Raw genomic sequence first — 23,408 nt, 5'->3', positions numbered from 1 at the left:
GGCCGTCTTTTTCTGTCAGTCGATGCGAGGAGACGCGAGACTAATGAAGTGAAAATAGCAGAATTCAGCGACGACGCTTGGATAAAGATATGAACATATAAACTGCTAAACACAAACATACAAGGTATGATGTTTTTTGCTCGATGATTTTAGGGTGTTAAATGTAATCACGTGTCCATTCCAGTGAGCTTTTATTTGTGAAACCGCTTAAAATTGACGGAGAAGCCGCGAGGAAGGCCAGACCACCAGCACAGATTGTGTTTGTTTGTCTGTTGATAACACAAACACAACACAACAGATTTGGCTTCTAACTGTCCCTTGTATAATTAGAAATAATGGATGGTGTCTAAATGGTTGCCATCGGTGTTCTGGGTGTTCCGGTGTAAATTAATGTAATTTACTTATAGCAGTAATGGAGATGTCTGCTGTGATTATGACAACAATGTAATAGTGGCTGTGTTCAAAATCGAGTGTGCTGCCTACATAGACAGCATTTTGGGCATCACGGGCGCGTGCAGCCTTTGTCGAACGCGCCAACGATACACTGAAATTCTGCGCGTGACTTAAATATATATATTTAAAAGTGGTTTATTTAAGGCAGCTCACGCGCTTTTGGGACACATCTGCTACTTCTGATACGGATCATCACTATCAAGCATCACTGATATTAAATTTACCTTTAGGAAATTGGATGATTTTATATTCTGCATGGCAACAATCGCATCCTCCTTTGTCTAAACAGGGTGAGTCGTGACAGATTTTTTTGTCATTATTTAATTACAGTATTCATGTTACTGTTTATGTATTGTATCCAAGTTCTGTAGCTAATACAACAAACCACACGTAGGTCCACACGAAATTTGTGAGGTCCAAAAGTCCATATTGAACATCAGAGATTCAAAATCTAATAAAAAAAATATATAAAAAAATATTCCCAAAAATACTGAACAAAGAAAAGATGACGTAGCCTAAATTGTTTTGCTCTATTTTGTCACTAATCAAATAAGCAAATTTGTGACAGTGACCATGCGAACTTGTAAATGCCTATTACATAATATGAAACGGTATACACAAAATAGTGTTTTACATGGATCACTGACTTTCGGAGCTCATATTTTTTTTCCCCAGTTGTTGTTTTGATCCTCCTAGGTTTCCGGTGAGGATTGTTTTGAGTCTATCTGTTTTCACTAGGCAGGAACAGCTTTTGTATATATAAACTTTATTGCAGACACAAGTCCATATAACACAGCATAGAAAAGAGATACAAAAATACATAAAAAATTCTATAGGAGATACAGGCTATTGCACCAATGTCGTCTTAACCTGTTGTATGTGCTTTATTCATTACATGTAGTTCAGACAAAAGTAGACAGCCGTCTTCATTACTCTGAACCATGTGTGTTTACTTGAGGGTTTGAATATTTACATTTAGTTGCTGAAACTATTTGTGAAGCTTGAAATGTTTTGTTAATCATTCTAATAATTTGTTATACAAATGCTGATTCAAAATGTGGAATAGCTCATTGGATTTTAGGTTGCACTGTGTTGCGGTTTGTTTTGTCAGTCATATCTTGATCTGCAGTTAGTGAAGATAACTTTGGTTTTATTTTCACAGTGGAAAACCATATTATTTGCATGATTAAATATGAAAGGACATATTTTAGCATCCACATTATCCAGATGAGTTTGGGTTCTCATGACAAAGACATGCTCTCTGGATCAGAATTTGTAATATCTGTTGATTTTAGATAATTTTAGGCTTAAGTGTGCTTTGTATTTTCATTTCCTATCTTCAAATTTCCCATTGACGTCTTAAAGGGATAGTTAACCCTAAAATTTCTATCTTCAAATTTCCCATTGACTTAAAAGGACAGTTTACCCTAAAATGAAAATTAAGCCATCATTTGCTCACCCTGTTGACATATCCCCTTATTTCTTTTTTGGACCACAAAAGTAGAAAACTAAATAAATAAATAAAAGTCCCGCTGTCACGATCCCAGTCTTGTGGTCCCTTGTTGTGAAAAGGATTTTTATATTGAAGTGTATTTTTTTTTTGTTCCAATTGTTTCTGTGTGCACTTTCTGTGTTTAGTTCCTGTTTTCCCTTGTTGCATTAGGCTCGTTTGCGATGAGTAAAATCTGCGCAGAACCGATCACCGGTGATCACTACATCCCGATTAGAAATGTGTCCGAGTGTGGTCCGACTTGCTCTGATGTCATGCTGACGTATGTCAAAAAACTCTCGCGGCGGCGAGGCGGCCGTGTCGGATTCTGCAGTCAGATGCTGACGACTTGCTGACGACAGCTTAATGCTTTTTGGTTTAAAGAACAGTGTAAAATTGTTCTCTTTTAAACAATTCTGATATCATGTTTTTATGTGCATAAATTCTTTAAGAATTTGCATTATGTGAATATTTCTAAACTCTGACAGTGCAATCTCTCTATGGGTTATGTGATTATCATATTTCTATAAAAATATAAAAACATGTCTGTATTAAAGTAAAAATGATTGGTAAACGTCAATGATTGGTAAACTTTATTTTCATATAAAAGCAACCGAACTTAAATTACATCCAGTTTATTAGCAAGCAACACAGCGCATGAATGTGAATCTCGCTATATCTTCCTTCGATCTCGTTGGTGTCTGATCTGATCCAGCCTACTCTCACATCTCAAACAACATCTCTACCTCATTTGTTTCCATGACTACTTATCACCAACACCTGTCCCTTGTCAGCCCCTTGTTAGCCTGTTAGTCTTTTGTGTATTTATAGCCCAGTGTTTCTTGTGCTTGTCGAGTTTTGTTCCTACGTGTATGTTATGTTTGGTGCACTCATTCTGTTCATGGTTGTCTGGTCTTTATGTTTGATTTGTTTGTTTATTTTTGTCAATAAAACTCATTTGGATATAGTTTTGAATAAAACTCACATTTGGATCCAGCTCTCCTTTGTTTTTGAGTTCACAACATTACACCAGCTCGCGCTCATTCAAGCTTTTTTTTTTTTAAAGAAATGCAGAAGTATTACAGAATGATCCCATGCGAAACGTGCCATAGGGCTGCTCCAAAACTCCAAACTCCAAATATGCTCCGCAGTCAATCCAGAAAATCCCTATGGGCATCATACTATATCACTGTAGCTGAATAAGCAGATGATTGAAACGCTTTGATTGATTAAACACGACTACGACAATATATGGTTCATCTCTATTAGTGCCACAGTTCACTCCGTCTCACTTTTAGAAAAAGCACACAAGTTTTGGGAAATCAAGTTTAACAAAAATGCGACAAAAAACAATCTCCTTTTGTGGTCCAAAAAAGAAAGAAGAACATATGGCATTAGAACAACTCCAGGGTGAGTAAATGATGGCTTAATTTGCATTTTAGAGTGAACTATCCTTCTAATGAATTGGTAGTGTTGTCGTTCAAAATCTAAACAGCAGAGATGACATCATCTTGATGTTTGCATAAATAATAGCGATTGCTGCTTTTGCAAGCACTGGTATTTTCTTCAGGGAGTGCAGATCTAATTGTTTTACATTCTGTCCATACTAGTATACAAGAGCACACAACATTGTACTGTTACTGAGAGACTTGACTGAATGTGTTATGCACTGCCCACTTAGAGATTATGTAATCTTAGAGAGATGGTCTTGGTTATTGTGTGTATAGGTTAGTGGGCGCTTACAGGATTTTATATAACCGCTTCTGACAGGTAGTTTTAGAAACAGAAATGAATGCATTTGAAACTAGCCACTATGCTTTGGTAACCAATTTTTAGTCAAGAGTTGTTCACTGTTTCACCTGCTGTTTCTATATTATGTATCTCTCCTCGCCTCTGTTTTTCAAAGCTCAAGTCATGAATTATTAACTGGGGAGTAAGAGCTGCAAAAAAAGGACAGCCATAGCAACAGTGCATTGTTCTTTCACCTCTATCTCCATCTATTTCCACATCACTTTTCCTCAAATAATTGATCTCTTTGTCTCTTTTGATGCTTTCTCGGACTAAGCGATCAGAGTGATGTACACTGTAACTAGCGTTGATCACTTTCTGCGATCTACAGTAACCCAAAAACAGAGCTATGACAAAAATCACTTTTATTTATAAATATATTCAATTTCAGTAACACTTTATGTTTCATTTGTTTATATTAGTTAACCTGTACTAATTATAGTTCTAAATAAACAAATTATGGATGATTTCAACATTAATTTAATTTACTAATATTTTTTTTTTACTGAAAGTTGTATCTGTTTACATTAATGTAATGTGAATTGACATAAACGATGTACACATCTGAACCTACAGAGGATTAGAGATTTGGAGAATGATGTGTGGATGGAAAAATGTACAATTGTATTTTTATTAACTAACATTAACAAAGATTAATAAATGCTGTAAAAATATATTGCTCATTAGTCGTTATGTTAGCTAATGAATGAACTAATGTTAACAAATGAAACCTTATTGTCAAGTGTAAAGTTCTAAACTGTTACCATAATACTTTTTTAGAGACATCTTATATTGTATTGAAAGCTTACCTTGAAGGGATGAACGCTTAAAGGGACACTGTTGAGTGTGGCCTAAAATAAAGTATGCATATACATTTTTAATGCTTTTACATACTTTATGCCATAAAATAATTATTGGTGTACATTATCATTTAAAAAAATATACTTTTTATCAGCAAGAATGTATTAAACTGATAATGTTACAAAAAAATTATATTTTAAATGTTTTTTTGAACAGCTTTTCATCAAAGAATCATGAAAAATGTAATGTATCAGTTTGCACAAAATTATTAAGCAACACAACTGTTTTCAACATTGATAATAATAAGAAATGTTTCTTCAAAGCACCAATTTTGATTTCTGAAGATCATGTAACACTGAAAACCCAAAAACTTTTGAATGGTTGAGTACATTTTATTAATTAAATTAAGATGTGTGTTATTATAAATAAAATTATAATGTAGAAGGGACAATATTTTTCCTGAAATGTATAGTTTCTTAACATTAGCTTTGGTTGAAGTTATTTGGACAGCATATTTTAAGTTTCTCATAAAACTAGTTTGAAATAAACTCATGAACTGTACGTCTACTAAACTCTAGAGGGCAGCCTCAGTCTTCATTTCCCTCACTATTCTTGATAGAAATGTTTGTAATGAGAACTTGCTCCATCCACTCCTCTTTTCTAGTTTTTCCAGCTGAATCTAAAACACCTCTTAAAAAATCTCAGTTTTGTGTGTCTGACTCTCTTTAGATCTTCCACCAAGCTTTCATGCCATTTTCACAGTTTCTAAATCTAAAGAGCTTTTGAAACATGACTCTGCTAATGCATAAATTGTTGCAAGAGAGAGATCAATAGAAGAGCATTTCAAAGTGCCCTTGAGGGGAAGATCCGGTGGACGCCTCAAAATCATTTGCCGAACTTGTCAAAATGTGTAAATATTGACATTTCACTTCATGAATTCACTTGAGAGTGTCTCAGAATGCCTTTCTTTCCGGACAGCATGTCTATGTGGCGTCACTCTCCTGGCAGACCAGTCCTAACTGCCATCTGAGGAATGTGATATCTGAAGATCACAGGCGATTACATAAAAACAAACCCTGCCTTGATGTGGTGATCACGATTGTGTGTGCGCACAGTCTGGAGTTCTAGGTTATCTCCAGTAATTAGGCTGCACCAATTAAGTGCGCTATTTTCGGGTAGGCCAGTGGTATTTGCAGGGATCTTTGTATTTTTATCTGTTATATAAAGATGACACATTTTTAAAGGATGGGATGATGAGTTTTCATGCTTGCATGGCCTTAGGGGACCATTCAGAATGTGTTTTTCCATTCCAATGCGCTACTTTTCCATTGTTTTCCTATGTAAACACGCGCTAGACGGACGTGTATAACCGTTGAGCTCGCGCCTTGCGTCTTTTGCAGCGTCTCGCACATGACACAGCGTTCTAAAAACAAACAAAAAAATCAGTTCAACTTTTAATAACCTTGCGTTTTTCCCCCATTCCACTGTCCCCCTATGGTGAAAATCAAGTTTTTAATGTTGTTTATATGTCTATGGGGTGTTTCTTTTTTTTAATGTGCTTTAAGACAAACCATGTGCAAATTCATAAGTCAATTCATAAGTTCATTGCTGAGTATTTTCTCCTGAAAACTGCAGTGAAAAAAAGACTCCGTCTCAAAAACGCGGTTTGAAATCACTGGTGTTTCTGATGTCACAAACTAGCTTGTAACCAATCACGTCAACGTGCTGGCGGGCTTAAGCATATCATTAAAAGCGAACTAGCAGGGGAGTTTCTCGAGAGATGCCAGGTTATCCTGGTATATTTTTTTGTTGATATGAAAAATCGGGTAGATTTAGCAATATAGCGGGTGTATGATGTATATTACGATGTTAGGATGAACTATATGCCTTTCTCCACTGACGTTATGAAATTGTTTAAAGCATTTCTGATGATTGTTAGAAGGCTGAAAATATTCGGAAAAATATGATTGTTTGTTTATGCAAAATTTGCCTCCATAACACTTGTGCGATTGCCAGCACATTGACATTGTTTCTGTGGTGTACTAATTGTTGCTTGGGCGTTTCTAGGGGGTTGATAGGAAATCTGAGTTTGTATGCGAGTTTTGACTTGGAAATTATTAGCAAGCTCTTCATACAGCTAGTCTGTGCTTGACTTTATTTCCTAAAAAAAAAAAAAATCTATATTTTTTGCAGGCGTAAAGACAGAGTAGCCTTCAGTTCTGCAGCTCTGAGATGGCTGAGACGGCCCTTGGGAAGAGACGCTGAACCTTTTTGGATTTGCATCAAAATGTTGTTTATTGAAGAAAAGGGCTGTTTTGTGTTCTCTCGAAGGAGTGGTCAGTCGCTCTGTTTCTTTTTCCCTCTTTTTCATCAGCACTTTCAGCGGGGGCCACTTGGAGAGAGAGACAGAATAAGGTAGTTGTTCCATGTTGGCCTTCAAAAAGTTTACTCCATAAAATGAGCAACGCCTGCAGGTCAGTGAACAGTGCGGCTATTTGTTAGCTTAATGTCATTAAAAGGTGGTCCAAATAAACACCCTCACCCAAGGACTCCACATTTGTCTATTCACTCTGACTATAAAAAAACAACATATAAATGATGTTTGTTTTGTGAGCACATAGCATTTGGGAATCAAACTCGGGGGACATGATGCCTTGACGACCATTTTGAAAACACCTTGGATGCAAAACATAACAAGTTAATCTAAACCAGAAGCAAGTCATTTTGATAGGTTGCTTTCTATTCCCAAATGGCAGTGTTTTTAAAGCACTCTAAAATAAACACTGTACACAGTCACACTTTTCACTTGCTCCATCTCTCCTCCTTTACTTTCAAAATCTCCACCCTCTCTCACACAAAAGAGGCGTGTCCGTCTTGAGTAATTCAACACCTGCCCCATTCAGGCGTGTTACTGTAACTGGCTAAACAGCCTGGACCTGTGAGAGCAGACAGAGAGCATTAGCACTCATCCCTCTCTGATTTAACTCACACTTTTAAGCTCATGTACCCAGTACAGAGGACAGAGGGACAAAAAAATCAAAAGAAGAGTCAGACAGAACTGAGAGGAACTTCTCTGGAGATCCGTATCCATGCTGATCCTGAGCAGGTGAAAGCAGTCCCTCTCTTTGTCATCCGTGTCGGATATGTCAGTGGAGGATGTCAACAGTGCCGGAGTTGTGGCGGATGGTAAACCGAACCCTTGCGAAACTCAGTGCCAGGATGGGATTGTTTTGGTCCAGATGGCTAGTCTCTCCATGCATATGTTCACTCCAGCAGACTTTAAAGGGAAGTTTAGGAAGATCCAGCCGAGAAAAAGACCCACCATCATCAAAGAAGGTACTGCTCAGGTTTTGCTTTGGTAGTACCGCTGTCTTTAATGTCTTGATGTGTAATGACACTCAAGTCATCCTTCATATTGTGTGATTTAATTAGATTTGTCTTTTATGTCTAGCCAAGGCGTAGACTCCCGTCTTTACCTCACACACAGGACATCAAACTTGTGTTTCTGGTATTTTTTTCTCAGTCAGCCAGTTGATAGCCTGCAATTTGTCTCAGTGGTGTAGCTCATCGTGTGAAACTTTGTGACACAACGCTATGATGTCATGTAGTGACTGTGTTGTAAGACTTTCTGGTAGCCTTCAGCTAGAGATCATTGAGTGGGTGGGGAATTTCGTTGAAACTTGTGGCTGGTTGTGGTGGTATCGTATTTAATTTTCTTTTCACGTTATAGAGTCAGGTTTTGAGAAGCCATAAAATGTTACCTCCCCCCGTTCCATTGTGGAGTTTGATTTGTAGTTAGAGACAAAGAAAAAGAGGTTCCCAAGGGTTGACAGGAGGACCATGGCTTCAGTTGGGACCTGAATCTTGCGAGTCAACCGTGCCTACGTGAGCGATGATGGAATAGGGGGAAGGGTGGATGTGAATGATGAGAGATAGCATCAGCATCAGGAAAGAGATCATTTGGGGTTTTAATTAGACCTTAGTTAAACCAGCATCTCAAATCATCCGGAACCACAACTGGGATGGTCCTTATGCAAACCCAACATATAGAGGAATAAGCAAAGAAAAAGATCACAAAGAAACAAATGTGTTTGTCTAAGTTAAAGTGACTTTGTTCACACTTCTGGGGAAATGTTATTTTCAAATTTTTATTTAGACACATTAGATTATTTTTATTTTTTTTAAATGTTTGGTCAGATCTTTTTTTTTTTTTTTTTAAATGCAGTTGTTTAAGTAATGATGCAGATGTGGTTTGTAGGTCCAGAATGTTTGAGACGTCAGTGAATGTTTTGCCACTGATTGTGAGGGCAGTATCCAAAACATTGGTTGTAGACAACAGAGAAAAAAATTGTGACACACTACCATTCAAAAGTTTGGTGTTTTTTAAAAAAAAAGAAGTATTTCATGGTCTCCAGGGCTGCATTTAGTTAATCCAAAATATTAAAAACAGTAAAATTGTATTACAATTTTAAAAACATTGTAAAAATATGACAAATAAGTAATGGCAACATATGTTTTTTACAGTTAGTGTAACTGGTTTCCATTTTAATACCTTTTAATGATTCTTCAGAAATCATTCTAAAATGGTGATTTGGTGCTCAATAAACATATCTTAATATCAATGTTGAAACGAGTTATGCTGCTTATATTTTTGTAGAAACCATTAGGCCTATAGCTACTTTTTTCAGGATTATTTGATGAATAGAAAGTTCAAAAAAACAGGATATATTTGAGATATAAAACAAAGGAAAAAAGATTTTAAGGGATAAAAACTTACTCACCCTCAAGTTGTTCCAAACCTGTGTGAGTTTATTTCTTCTGCTCAAAACAAAAGATATGTTAAAGAGTCTTGTAATCAAACAGTTGACAGTAGCCATTGACTTCCATAACAGGAAAAAATACTATGGAAGTCAATGGCTACCGTCAACTGTTTAATTACCAACATTCTTCAAAATATCTTCTTTTGTGTTCAACAGAAGAAATAAACTCATACAGGTTTGGAACAACTTGAGGGTGAGTAAGTAATGACAAAAATGTAATTTTTGGGTGAATTATCCCTTTAAAACAAAGAACCAGATGGAGAGAGAAGAGAGAGACTTTGGAGGGAAAGTGGATAGGTTTAGTAGTATAATAAACAATTTAGTTGTTTCAAAGGTTTGATCTGTGGTGTGAAGTGTGTAATGATGTGTTGTGTTTTATCTGGTGCTGTATTCTCTTGTCCTTTCCTCTCCAAAGCTAAAAAGGGAGTATATTAGGGGTTTCTGCTGAGTGGGCGCATCTGTCTCCCATGATTGGTTTTTCAGATCTGTATTGAACAGGTGTGTTGGATGCCTGAAAGATTTTGAACCCTCACAGAAGCCTTACTGATGGTTGTCTGAAGAGACCTTTTGTCAGAGGAAAAAAACAGCTGAAAACAAAGAGGAAGTTTTGGTTAGATTGCTTAAGTGTCCTGAATTCTTTGTCCTGAATCCTGTACAGCAATTAATGTAAATTTCATTTATTCACCCTCATGTTGATCTAAACCCAAAGATTTGTTTTGAAGAATGTCCGCAAGTAACATTTGAAGGAGCCTCTCTCGGTATTCCTTATTTAATTTTAGCATCTTGACCCGTCATTGACTTTTATTGGAAACAGCCCAATTAGATCATGGGTTTTAGAAGCCAGTGTGCTCGCCAGTACTGACACTGAACTAGGATCATGTTAACAGGATCCTGGTCACTGAGTAGTTATGAGCCAGTGATCCCTGTGCCAGAGTCTTAACAGCTGGCAGAGGCCGCCTGGCGCTCCAAATGCTTGGAATTCTGGGGGTTTCTTGTAAAGATAATCCAGGCTTGACTGCTGTGAAGCTCTCGTAACAGAGAATAAAAACCTGAACAGTTTGCTATAGGAACGTCATCAGTTGATGCCTAACATGAGTAACGCAGCAAAATAAACACCTGCCTCAGCATTTAAATTCTCTTCATTATTAATACAATCTATTTTAAGATGCTGTGTTGATTTCAGCTTGTACCTGCACACATGGACATACACGTTTTACAATTTTATAACGTTTAAATATCAATTCAGCAGAATATTTTGTCCATACAATGAAAGTCAATGGGGTTCAGGTATGGCCCTGTGATATAAATGCAATGTGGGAAATGTGGACAGACACGGAATCTAGTCATAAAAATGGATTTTACAGTATAACGTGGAATGTCACGAAATTGGGCAACATTTGGATTAATACATCAAAAGTAGGGCTGTACAAGTAATTAAATTGTGATATGAACTAGTGTCTGTGAATATTAAACTGCGAAGAGACTGCTATTTAAATATGAATTCTGCATGTTCTGCAATTTTTTTATCGATGGTGTAATTTAAACAGTAAATCTCTGCCAAAAAATGAAAGGAATTGCTCAAATTTAATTTAATTACATTTTAAAAGATTAATTAAATTGATAAAGTTTTATGCATGCATTTGATTACCACTGTTTTTGATCATACATTACATTTGTATTTAATCATAAAAAAACATACACAGAATTAAAAAACATTTTATTGGGCACTATTATTGTTAAAATTGTAATAAATTATGACATTTTTAAAGTTTTGATTATTACAATTTAGAAAATTCTGTCATCAATTACTCACACTTATGTCGTTCCAAACCCGTAAAACGTTCGTTCATCTTTGAAACACAAATGAACATATTGTAAATGAAATGTGAGAGATTTCTGTCCGTCCATTGACAGTCCATGCAACTACTATGATGCTTCAAAAAGTTAATAAATGGATCATAAAGCTAATCCATATGAATTGAGCGGTTTAGTCCAAATTTTCTGAAGAGACACGATCACTTTATATGATGAACAGATTTAATCTAGACTTTTATTTATATACAATAATTTATCAACAACACACACATCAGAAATGGTAAACAGAAGCTCAAGCATGCTTGCTTGATGTGCAAGAACCAATGTGTTTCATTCTTGTGTGTTACTTTCACGTTTGAGCTTCCGCAAGAACCACTGAGATTTGTTATTACGCTTCAAGCAAGTACGGTTGATCTTCTGTTTGTTTGCAGATTAGTATGTATATGTGAATAAAAGCCTAAATTCAATATGTTCATCATATAAACCGGTCGAGTCTCAGAAAATTTGGTCTAAACCGCTCGATTCATAGGCTATGTATTAGTTTTATGAACTTTTTGAATCTACAAAGTAGTTGCCTGGACTCAATGGAGGGACAGAAATTTCTCAGATCATTTAATTTACAAAATGTTAATTTGTGTTTCGAAGATGAACAAACATTTTACGGGTTTGGAACAACATAAGGGTGAGTAATTGATAAAAAATTTTTCGTTTTTTTGTGAACCAATCATTTAATTATACCATTTAAACGTATTCCAGAAAAAATGTAAACGGAAAACACTTTAAAAGTTGTATTTTGATCACTTATTTTTTCAGTTGGACCGTAAGCTGTACTGTTAAGTGATTTGTTTGAAGCAGCTCACCAGATGAAACCGTGAGAGCGTTTCTGTGTGGTGGAAGTGGTGGGTGTGACCCCAGCTGCTGTGGAGATGTGCCCGGGGCAGCTGGGAGAGCTCAGTGTCAGCTGGGACGACTCCACAGTCCACAGTAGCAGTAAAACCCTCAAGAGACCCAGACACTCCTCAATTCAAGCCACCGCGAACAGCACATTACCAAACTTTTTCAGTGCAAACACAATTCATTTTGCACTGATTTGTTTCACCACTTTACTGTTTTACACATTTATTGGGATGTGACAGAATGTGAATTATCTTCTTCCAGTCCTTTTGCTGAAAGCTATGATACACTGCAGTAATTACATGCTCTGTCAATCAAGTTGTCATATACAGCACACCGCTCCTTCCAAAATTGTTCATTTGGTGTAAACATACTGTATGTTTGCTAAGGTAAGCATAACTATTACAGTTGCTCATATTTAGGGTTAGGGTTATCATATTTAGTTTTTTTTTTTCTTTTTTCTTTTCTGTGAACGTCTTGATATGGGCAAAAGACAACAAAAGAAGAAAAACAACAAGAATTTCTGGAAAGATTAAGGGCATAGAGGAGAACATGTTTGGTAACTGCTTTCACATGGAAACTATTTACTTTCATTCTTCCAAAACACTTATGTTCTCTCTGCTGTGAGGGAACCTCTGAGATATTAGCATCACATTCCTTTACTGATGTGTATCAACCATTAACGCAATACAGTGTTTTGCTTGTTCAATTCTCAGAGCATGTTTTGTAAATAAGATGCTTTTGTTGAATTCTGCTAATCATACACTACCGTCCTAAACTGTGGGGGAATTTATTTTTTAAAGAAATTGATACTTTTATTCAGCAAGGATGAGTTAAATTGATCAAAAGGGACCGTAAAGACATTTGGAAGAATCCTCCAAAAATATGAATCACAGTGTCAACTTTGATAATAAGAAAAGTTTCTTGAGCTCCAAATCAGCCTTGTGAGCAAAAGAGACCACAAACAACCACAAACTTATGAACAGTACTGCATGTATATGTATGTGTGTATTAAGCACTTTCTCTATTTAAATATTTAAATTTAATGGAATGTTCTGGGTAAAAAAAAACCCCCTGAAATAAAAAGAAATTCAGGTATGTTCCATTACATATCTTAATTATCCCGTATACAAATACTTTTCTCTATATTCTTTTACAAGCTGTACACTTGTAGATGTGTACATTGAAGCCATTGCTTAGGAATCTCTGGCCATACATTTGCTGTTCCTGCACAGAATGTTTAGAAATGATCAGACCAGCTCTACAGGTTCGAATACAGCTCTAGTCCTCTCCCTCTTCTTTGTCTCTCTTTTCTTCTTTTAAATGTGAAAAACAAAAGGTGTGAATCGATTCGATTCTGGTGTATAATGTTGACTCGTTTTTATTTTAAGATTTTTAAGCATTATTGCCTTTTGTCCTGTGCCATTGCCCAGAGGTGACATCACTATCATGGGAATTTTAAAAAGCCTAACAGACAGAGAAGGCAATGATGTCATCATGTGAACTGTTACACGTTCAACATGAGTCAAATGAAATGCTCATCAGTGCAGTATTCAACCACATGTTTGCTTTAGAAACCCACAGCGCATGTGCCTTGAATGATCTTCTGCTGTATTGCTGCAGCTCTGCATGTCAGCCAGCAGATGGTGTGACGATGTAATCCCATTCCCATACACTCACTTGTCATCTTCTCATGCACAGTGAACACACAGGATCACATGATCTGTGAGTGACAGGCTGTTGCCCTCCACCTCCACCGCCTGCTATAAAATGTAATTGTGCATATAAAATTAAAGTACTTATTATTAATATTCTAATACTAAAATACTGTGGGCAATAGATAAGTGTGTGTTGTTTTTATGGCAGCCAGATACATTGTAAGCTGATTTGCTGAAAGACATTGAGAATGAACATATCAGCAAATCAACTTCAGTGTCATCCTACAGAGAACACATTTACATTTTAGTAAATTGTCAGGATGGTAAACAAGAGCATTGAGGTATGGTTGTACCGATCTGCTCAGGGAATACTGCGGTAAACAAACAAACCCAAAATCCCCTCCCCCCTCCCTTTTTCTTAATGTCCTTTAAGGGAGACTGGACAACACAAACAGCAGCTCTCTCTCTCTTTCATTCTCTCTGGGAGCCAATCCTCTTAATGCAGAGCGAGAGAGAGAGCGGCTGATGAGGGAGTTTGATGGAGGGAGGGGGCAGGAAAGAGAGAGGAGAGGAGAGAGAACAGTTGGTGCTCAGAGCTGACACAGGACACGTAGGGAAAGGCAGTGCTGCAGCGTATGACGCTGTAAAGCGGCCTTTCTCTCTCTCTCTCTGCATCACTCCACCAGCTCTCTTTGCCTGGACTCTCATCTCTGTGTCGCTACAGCGACTGAGCCTGCGAACCAGCCATGGCCAGCCAGCAGGACTCAGGCTTTTTTGAGATCAGCATCAAGTCTCTGCTGAAATCCTGGGGCAGCAGTGAGTACCAACTCGGCACACACACACAATGTTCTACATCCTCGTGAGATGCAGCTGCATTTGTGTGCTGACCCTTAGGACAGAGTTGTTTATGATCTGCTGAAGACAAGTTTTATATCCCTTAGTGCCAATGATGAGATTTAAACCCCATCCGTTTCATGTCAACTTTATCAGGATACTGAAATTGTTCAGTTCTCTCTGGGATGTTTACATCCAGCTTTTGAATGAGGTTATTGACTTAAGTTGTCCAGTATACACGCTTGTAGATGCACTTAGGATGTTACTTGTAAATTTATGATGTGCGTGTGTCCGGTTCATTAGTGTTTGGATGGAGAGGTTGCGTTATGTAATGACTGCAGACCAAAGGGGCTCGTGACGGGATCAGGAGGATTTGTGCTGTTGTTGTTTTTTTATTATCATGTGCAGTGTTTGAGCGTGTCAGTACCTCTCAGTGTACAAACATCACTGTGTGTGAGTGTGCACAATGTCAAGGTTATTCACGGATCATGTATATGAAAACGATGATGGTGACTGTGACATCATAAATCTCTGATGATGTAAGAAAGCATCAGATCACTCATCTTATACAAAGGCTGAGTGAAAAATGGGTTGTGTTTTGTAATAAAAGTGTTATTGTTTTATATAAGCGAGCCGAGAAATGGAGAACATAATGTCCCAGAATAATTTCATATGCTTGTTAGTAGTTTAGATTAAATGGACCTACAGCTTTACTTAACAACTATTTTGGTCATTGATTCATGTGTTTATTTGATTCATTGATTATTAAACTTATTTTATATATTAGTTGTTGCGGCCCTACTTCTAATACATACAGTCTGAGATGTTAAGTCACTGTTCTGTGCTGCGAGTGTGTTTGTTTTAGAGGGATCTCTAACTTGCATCGCCAGCATTGGTAAAACTTTCAGCTAAAGGTGATAAAGATGCCTTTTTCTTGTACAAAGGAGCTGTGTTGCTGTACAGTGGCTGTTAATTTGTTCCCATGTGTGTTAGACGTGCAGCTCGATCCCTGTGAAGTAGAACAGGTGGCCTGATAACAGTCTGCTAACTCACTCAAGCAAATCCACTCAAATCTCTTTCCAGTCCCCCTGATCTCTTTTTCTGCATGCTCTCTTTCTCCCTAAACCACCACTTTCATTCCCTATCACTTGTTACGCTTTCCAGATGCCCTGTCTTTTCTGTCAGATCAACCCTTATTTATATAAGGTCAACCTGCTGTGAATTAGCTAGCTTGTGTACAAACTGATGATTGGGATGAGATGGAGCAACAAATAATCAAGGCTAGATAAAGAAAAGTAGATATATGGAGAGAGGGAGTCTATGATTATATTGATAAAGTGCTGTTTGCTGCTTCCTTTTAATGCACACTCATTATCAAGAGTGAGTGCGATTACTGCATCATCCTGTATTTCCGAGCAATCGCTTTCATCTTTATACAGAAGGTAGTGTGTCTGGGCTTGCCTTGGACTGATTCAAAATTATTATGTTTAGGCCTATATACTTTGCTGTAGTTTCTGTGTTTCTGCAACTGTGTTTCCTTTGCTAAATTTGGGAATGTCCTCATTTGAAAAAAGAAAAAATCATAAATAAATATTTTTTTATAATGCTTTTTGGGTCTTTTTGGACAGAAAGAGCCAGTCTTTGTGACTCAAATTAAACTGGTTCCACTGAATGTTTTTTTTGTGCAGCTTGTTGTGCATTTGTTATGTCATAATAATATTCACCCAATGATGCTGTTATAGCCTAATGGACATTATGATGTTTTTACTGGAAGTTATGTTATCAGAATGTCCATCATTACTGGATCTCACTCAATTTTACTGGAATGCAATCCAGTTAACAATATTATAATGCAATTTATGACATCATCACTGGATTTCATGGAATGGCATGAATGACTAGCCTGGTCCCACCTGACTCTCGTACATTTCATTTGTACAGAGAGTCTGGCCTCGCTCCATTGACTAGTGTTAACTTCCTTGTAGGTGGGTACTCTGTTGAAGTTTAAAACTATTGGATCTTCCATAACCAATCGCTAACGTTTGGCGGTGATGTATGACGAATCAAACTAGCGCACGACATCAACGTCATCGTTCTCAGCCACTCCCTCTGTTCGCTGATTGGACCGGTAAAAAATTGACTGGAGAAAACCAAAGAATACACCACAAACCCGGACGTAGTACTGAAGGAAAATGAAAATTGAGCGGAAGTACGTAGGAGGGCGGAGCCAGGCTATGAATGACATCATAATGCTGTGAAATCCAGTGATGCCATCATAATGCAATTATGACATCATAACTGGAATTCATTGTGACACATTGGAGTGAAATCCAGTGATGTCATAATTGCATTATGATAACATTTGCTGCATTCCAGTGAAATACAGTGTTGGGAAAGCATGGCATCAATGGATTTCCCTGGAAACATTATGATATCATGATTGGATTTCACTGCAATGTGTCTCAATGAATTTCAGTGAAATCCAGTGATGCCATCATAAATGGCATTATAATGTCACAATACATATCAATGGGTATTATGATGTCATCATAGCACCGATTATGATGTCATAAAGGGCATTGTGATGTTTTTTTAGAATGTAATGCTTTTTATAATTATTAGATCATAGGTATGTATGCATGTTTCATGATCATTCATGTATGCTCCCAGTAAAAAGGAATGAATGTGTTAGAATAGTGTGTGTCAGTGCTGAGGTTAAATATAGCACCAAATAGTCCCCTCCCACCCTCTCTCTATTTCTCTCTCTCACTCTCTCTTGGCTTTGCTAAAATTCCAGCTTGACCTTCTCCTCAGTTAGGGCTTGCTTCTGTCAAAAGCCTATGAAGAGCTATACACAGGAAGGGTGTGTTCCCTGAACTTGCGTTCTCCAACTCCCATAACTCCAAGAGCAAAGCCCAGCTATCCCAAGTTCATGGCTGTTTGATAGGGCTGCCCAGGATGGTGCAGGTCCACAAAGACAGGACGGGAAGACAAATGGGAAGTATGGAGCTCTGGTGGTTGTAAAGGGCTAGTTTTGTGTCGGATTACTGGAACTAACGTGGCCGCACCATGGAGCTTTCTCCCGTGCGGTGGAGTCGGGCCAGCGTCATCAGCTTCATCAAGGGCCTTGGTAGGTGCCACTGAGCGAAAGGTCTGTGGGTGCGTGGGTGTTGTTCTTGTTCTCTACGCTTGCTGTAAGGAGGTTGCATTCTGTGGATTCCTTGTAGTGTGTTCAAGGCTAAAGTAGTGAAGAAAATATTTGACAATTCCTTTCCAGCAGCTCCCCTCCTCATTCAGTTTGAACTGCTCAGGGTCGACAGCAACTTCGGAGGTGTCAACTGATATCCGCTGTTTGTCCATAAATAACGTTGACGTGAATTCTATCTCCAGATGACTGTCAAGCCAAACCATATGTAGCAATTTCAAATCGAAAATGAATAAATTTGCAACTGACTTCTGTTTTAGTATTGTTTGATAATGATTCAACAGTTGCTAAATATTGTGGTTTTCTGTCTAGTTTGTATCTCATGTCATTTAGCATACTGATTTAGCTGTCATTCAAATGTTCTACCGTTGACCTGAGCAGTGAAACCCTGGTGTCAGGTCATGAACTCCCATTAACATGGTGTGAAGTTTAAACTATTCAGGTACTGAGGTCTGCGAGAGGACATTTAGTTCACAAAACATCAGCTTGATGTTACTTATTGCAGTGCATTACTTATTTGGAGCATATCAAAGGTTGTATTTCTCAGAACTATATATGTATTAACACCAGGATATCATAGAAACCACAACTGCATTCAGTAGCAACGATTTGACAACATCTACAACACTGTAATATTGTGTTGTTGTTGTTGTGCAACAAGTTTTGCATGTACATCATTCACTTATTCTTCAAAAAAAATTACAAATCTAGATGACATTTAAGATTAAAGAAGAAAGGTGTGATACTGATTTGGTGTCTTCTTTGATGCTGCTTGTTTGTTGTTATTGCAGCAGCAGCAATGCATCAGTGTTTTTACGTAGATTGCTTTAGTTTTAAATGAGCAAAAGCATGTGCATGAGAGACCCCTTTAAAAGTCTTTTAACAGCCGTAATCTCTAACTCTTAATAAAACAGCTTAGGCAATCATCATTTTAAGGTAAATGCCTAATTTTAAGTTACTGCAAGTCTCTTTAAACTGCTCATATTGCTGTTAGTAAGGTTATATTTTGCCATGTGTTTAGCTGCTTGTGACTTGTGATGTTGCAGGGGTCTATTCTAAGAGCAGCACATGCTAGAAGCCCCTGCAGCCACATGACGTGGGCTCCCCCGGCCCCGGCCAGCCGGCTGACCCCCTCCCTCCTTTGGGAGTGATGACATGGTCTTGCCAAAAATGAAAACACCAGCTGCTCTAGCCCTGGCCGACTGTGAGATGGTGCTCTCAAGGCATAGTCTCGGGCCTTTGACAGCACAACTCTCAATTTTTCATACCTGTCAATATATCTGTCACTTTTTTTAATTTGCTAATCTGATGAGACCATTCCATTTCAAAGCATTTGATTGGTCAGACACTTTTGCCTCTGTGTGGGATCAGAAAATGACTCAAGCTGGATTTAAACTCATTTCATCAGCACCACACATGTCAGATCTTGTGCACTGCGCAACGAGTCATACATAGAATAATTATCACAACAATTGAGCTACTTAAAAGATTCATAATAAACTAATCCTATATTTTTTGTGCGTTCCCAGCATCCCCCGTAGGAAAGCGCCCCCTCCCCCAAGTGAGCTGCGCTCCGGGTGAGAGGAAAGGTCCTGTTGCCACCATGCCGGTTACCGTGGACCCCGAGAGCAAACCGGGCGAGTATGTCCTCAAAAGCCTATTCGCCAACTTCACCACCCTGTCTGAACGCAAAATACGGATCATCATGGCAGAACCACTGGTAAGAGACCTATTTTTTTTATATTTATCAGTCATTTGAAAGCCTTTACATGCAGATAATCTAAGACAAAAGACCTCAAATGTAAGTAAATAACATCTTGTCCAGTATTATTCAAGTGGTGGACCGTGCGACATAATTGCGCCATTTTACCGTTTCTACAGATTAAAGTGAGCAGCGCGTCAAAACAACAGAGCGGTTCACACCACAAGCACTCAGGGTTGTTTATGATAATGATCTTTCGGAGCTTTATCTATAATATTTTTATCAAGAGACAAAGGTGCTTCTCTCAAGCCCTTTCTGCTCCGTGCACGTTGCTTCTCTCTCTCCCTCTCTAACAACGTAAAGCACCACATTAAGAGCTGCAAATGAAACGGTTATTTTAACAACAGTAGCAGAAAACACGGTGAGCAGCAAAATAGATACTTTCGCTAAAACACTGCAGAAAACGAGAGTGCAGCTAATACAATTATTTTTATCTGTCATACAGATGACTCTGACCTTTTTTCTAAACCAGGTTTGAGACAAGTTAGCGTGATGTTTTTTCATATATTTAGCATTATTAATCAGCATATAAAGGGCATTTCATAATAAACTATGTTTGAATTTCTATGTGCCATACACAAAGGTGTCTAAATGTAAAATAAAATAAAAATTTGCATGTTAAAACATCTGATCTCACATTTTTATATTCATATCCAGTTGGGAGAAATAAATACGTTTTTGGTAAATTTTTGGTAAAAATTCTTAGACATCACTGGTTTGGCTCTCTGGGCCCAAGATTCTCATTTTTGATTAATAATTTGAGTGTTTAGGGTTTTATTTTGTTTTTGTTTTACAAAGTACTACGGCTACCTCGGTGGAAATGGATAACTGTTCCAAAAAAGTATTGTCCGGACCTCCACTGGGAAGGAAATATTGAGACTATACCTCTTGGAACTTTAATTGAATACCCCTGATCTAGCCCATATTATAAGAAGTCGCCAGAAGTCACAGTTGGGTTTGAATTTTTTTACGCCTTGTTTTAGCTGATTCTCTGGTATGTTGAGTAGTCTGGAAAAACAGGAAGTATACAGTATGCTGTCTAAATCAGTTAGACAGTGGAGGAGAGATATCTAACAGCCCTGGCACACAATATTAATGACCCTTCTATGGCTTTCATTTGTAATTGCTTTAGCTGGCAGGCATCGAACAGTAATACTTCACAATATATCTTCAAACTGCACTAATAGCCGTAAGATACTGTGTCTGTTTTTGCTGCAGTGGCTCAGGTTGCCTGGTCTCCCTGTATCATTGTAATTCCATTATGCTGGAGTGTGGATTTAAGTGGACAGGAATGGGTTTCGCCTACTCTGTATGAGAAGCAGTCAAAGCTCTCCGCACCCCCATCTCTAAATGCATACCGCACCCAAACAGTGTGTGCTTTAAGCGAATAAATGTCATCACGGTTGAGGTGCTGATTTTATCAGAAAGTGCATTTTCCATTCAACTTCCAGTAATGTACAGTAGGGTTGTGTGATTAATCGTATTTGATTTTGGCTTCCAACGATTATGAAAACAAGATAATTGAGGTACAGTAAAACAATTATTGTGCCACTGCCGCATTCCGTCCAGCACACCTTCCTTTCCTTCACAGCGGTGCGCTTTCTTTCCTAAAAGTCCAAACTTAACATCCAAACAGCCAAATAAGTGAGTGTTGTGAAATTTTAGATTAGAAAACTTTATTAATATCTGTAAGGGGAAACTCATTTGCCACCATTGCACATTAGAAACACCACAAATAGACAAATAAACATTAAAAACAACAACAATCAGTACAGACAAAAATGACACAACTTCATTAAAAAACCTAACTGCAGTAGGAATGAAAGACCTTCTAAATCACTCTGTAGAACACTGAGGCATTACTAATCTTCCACTAAATTTGCTTTTAAGTCTACTAAAGACACAGTGTAGTGGATGACCTTTGTAACACAGAATCATTTTTAATTTTGGCCTTGTTCTCTTCTCCACAATGACCTCAAGTGAATCAGGATTAAGGCCAATAACCGAGCCAGCCTTTCTAATCAATTTATTAATCCTATTTGTATCATCTACAGTGATACTAGATCCCCAACAGAGCACTGCACAAAACAAAACACTACCATGATTCCCTGATAAAAAACATAAAGAACCTTCCTACTGACACCAATAGAACTCAACGTCCTCAAAAAGAATAGTCTTGATTGTGCCTTCTTAAAAACAGCTTCACTATTCTTTTTCCAGTTTAATTTACTGTCCAAATGGACACCAAGATATTTATAAGACTGAACAATCTCTATTTTCGGACCTTTAATTATCACTGGTAATATCACTTCTTTTTTCAAATTCTTTTTTTCTTCTAAAATCAATGATCAACTCCTTAGTCTTCTCCAGATTTAATTTTAGGAAATTTTCATCACACCATGTAACAAATAACTCAACCTCTCTTCTATAGTCCACATCATTACCTTGATTAATTAAACCCACAAGGGCGGTATCGTCTGAAAACTTTTGTATACAACAAGATGTCTGAGTGTGCCTATAGTCAGCACTATACAATGAAAAAAGAAAGGGTGATTAAACTGTGCATTGGGGGGCTCCTGTTTTAGTTCAAATAATGTCAGACATTTTATCAACCAGCCTAACAAACTGGGGTTGACATAGAAGATAATCCAATACCCACATAATACTTGTACTATGTAGGTTACAACACAGCAATTTATCGGCTAAAACGTGGTTGAATTGTATTAAAAGCACTAGAAAAATCGAAAAACATAATCCTAACAGAACTGGCAGTTGTTTCCAAATGATTATAATTATTATGCAACATAAAAAGAATGGCATCATCTACTCCCACACCTTTTCGATATACAAATTGTAATGGATCTTGAAAAACTGACAACTGTCTACCCAGATGACCAAGGATAATCCTTTCAAAACATTTCATTATATGTGATGTCAAATCAATGGGTCTCAAGTTATGGGATTTTGGAATAGGAACAAGACATGATGTCTTCCACATTTCAGGTATTTTTGATAAAGAGAAGGACAAAGTAAAAATTTAATGAAAAACTGAGCACAACTGATCAGCACAGACTTTCAAAGTACGTGGGTGAATACCACCAGGGCCTGCTGCTTTGTTGGTCTTAAGGCACTTTAATTGCTGACTTAATTGCTGGACTACAGTCCACATTATCACTCTGTACAAGAGATTCTAAAATCATATCATGAGAGGCAGAGAAATCAAAGTCATCAAACCTAGCAAAAAAAACGTATTTACCTTATTTACATTTATTTACATTCAGTTTAGTAAATGCAGTCTACTGTTGTGAAATTCAGTCTACTATATATTAAAAGCGCAATAAGCCGCAAAAGAGACACTGTTCCCCAGGTGGCCTTTATTAACTTCATTGGCTTCAGGGTGAGTAAATCATGGGGTAATTTAAATTTTTGGGTGAACTATCCCTTTAATGGTTATGTCTAAAGTAAACATACACAGTTGAGAAAGAAAACGCATGTGTAACATTATATTGGATCCGTGCATTAGCTCTTAAAGTGACAGCAGCCTAATGTACCTGTTGCAGTCTGTCATTAATGATAAGCGAACAACAAATGTCAAAAGAAAATCACTCACTGATCTTGACTGAAAAACTTAAGTAGCTTTAATAAGGATTAATTGTGAAATTTCACTGATATTTAAAATTGCTCATATCGTGAAATAAGACTGTGATCATTACTTATTGGTTGATAAGGGTGTTCCTCAAGGCTCCACTCTAGGTCCCCTTTTGTTTTCGATCTTTATCAATGATTTATCTCGCACTTGCTCCTTGTGTAAAATTCATCTCTATGCTGATGATACCGTGATTTATACTGTTGACTCTGATATTCACCTGATCCAGAATAGGTTACAAGA

The 23,408-nt window shown here is 37.5% G+C and overlaps 1 protein-coding gene across 12 annotated transcripts in view; it reads left to right on the top strand.

Annotated features, from left to right (window-relative positions):
- Positions 1-23,408, top strand: part of fryb (furry homolog b (Drosophila)) — a 67,143-nt gene continuing 43,735 nt past the window's right edge. For 5 of the 12 annotated variants that reach the window (XM_056271567.1, XM_056271576.1, XM_056271569.1 and 2 more), the window contains exons 1-2: positions 7,630-7,867; positions 19,287-19,477. In XM_056271567.1, coding sequence (XP_056127542.1) covers positions 7,675-7,867; positions 19,287-19,477 — 384 coding nt within the window. In that variant the 5' untranslated portion in view covers positions 7,630-7,674. Of the gene's footprint in view, positions 125-643; positions 744-7,629; positions 7,868-14,302; positions 14,535-17,363; positions 17,683-18,897; positions 18,962-19,286; positions 19,478-23,408 lie in introns of those variants that run through there. The other 7 variants (XM_056271577.1, XM_056271574.1, XM_056271570.1 and 4 more) reach the window with 5 other exon arrangements.

The sequence above is a fragment of the Rhinichthys klamathensis genome, unplaced genomic scaffold (genome assembly GCF_029890125.1).
Source record: "Rhinichthys klamathensis goyatoka isolate OS25496 unplaced genomic scaffold, OSU_Roscu_1.1 h1tg000321l_1, whole genome shotgun sequence".
In the NCBI taxonomy this organism is placed as follows: domain Eukaryota; kingdom Metazoa; phylum Chordata; class Actinopteri; order Cypriniformes; family Leuciscidae; genus Rhinichthys; species Rhinichthys klamathensis.
The sequence above is the reverse complement of the archived record's forward strand: the minus strand, read 5'-3'. Positions and strand labels throughout refer to the sequence as shown.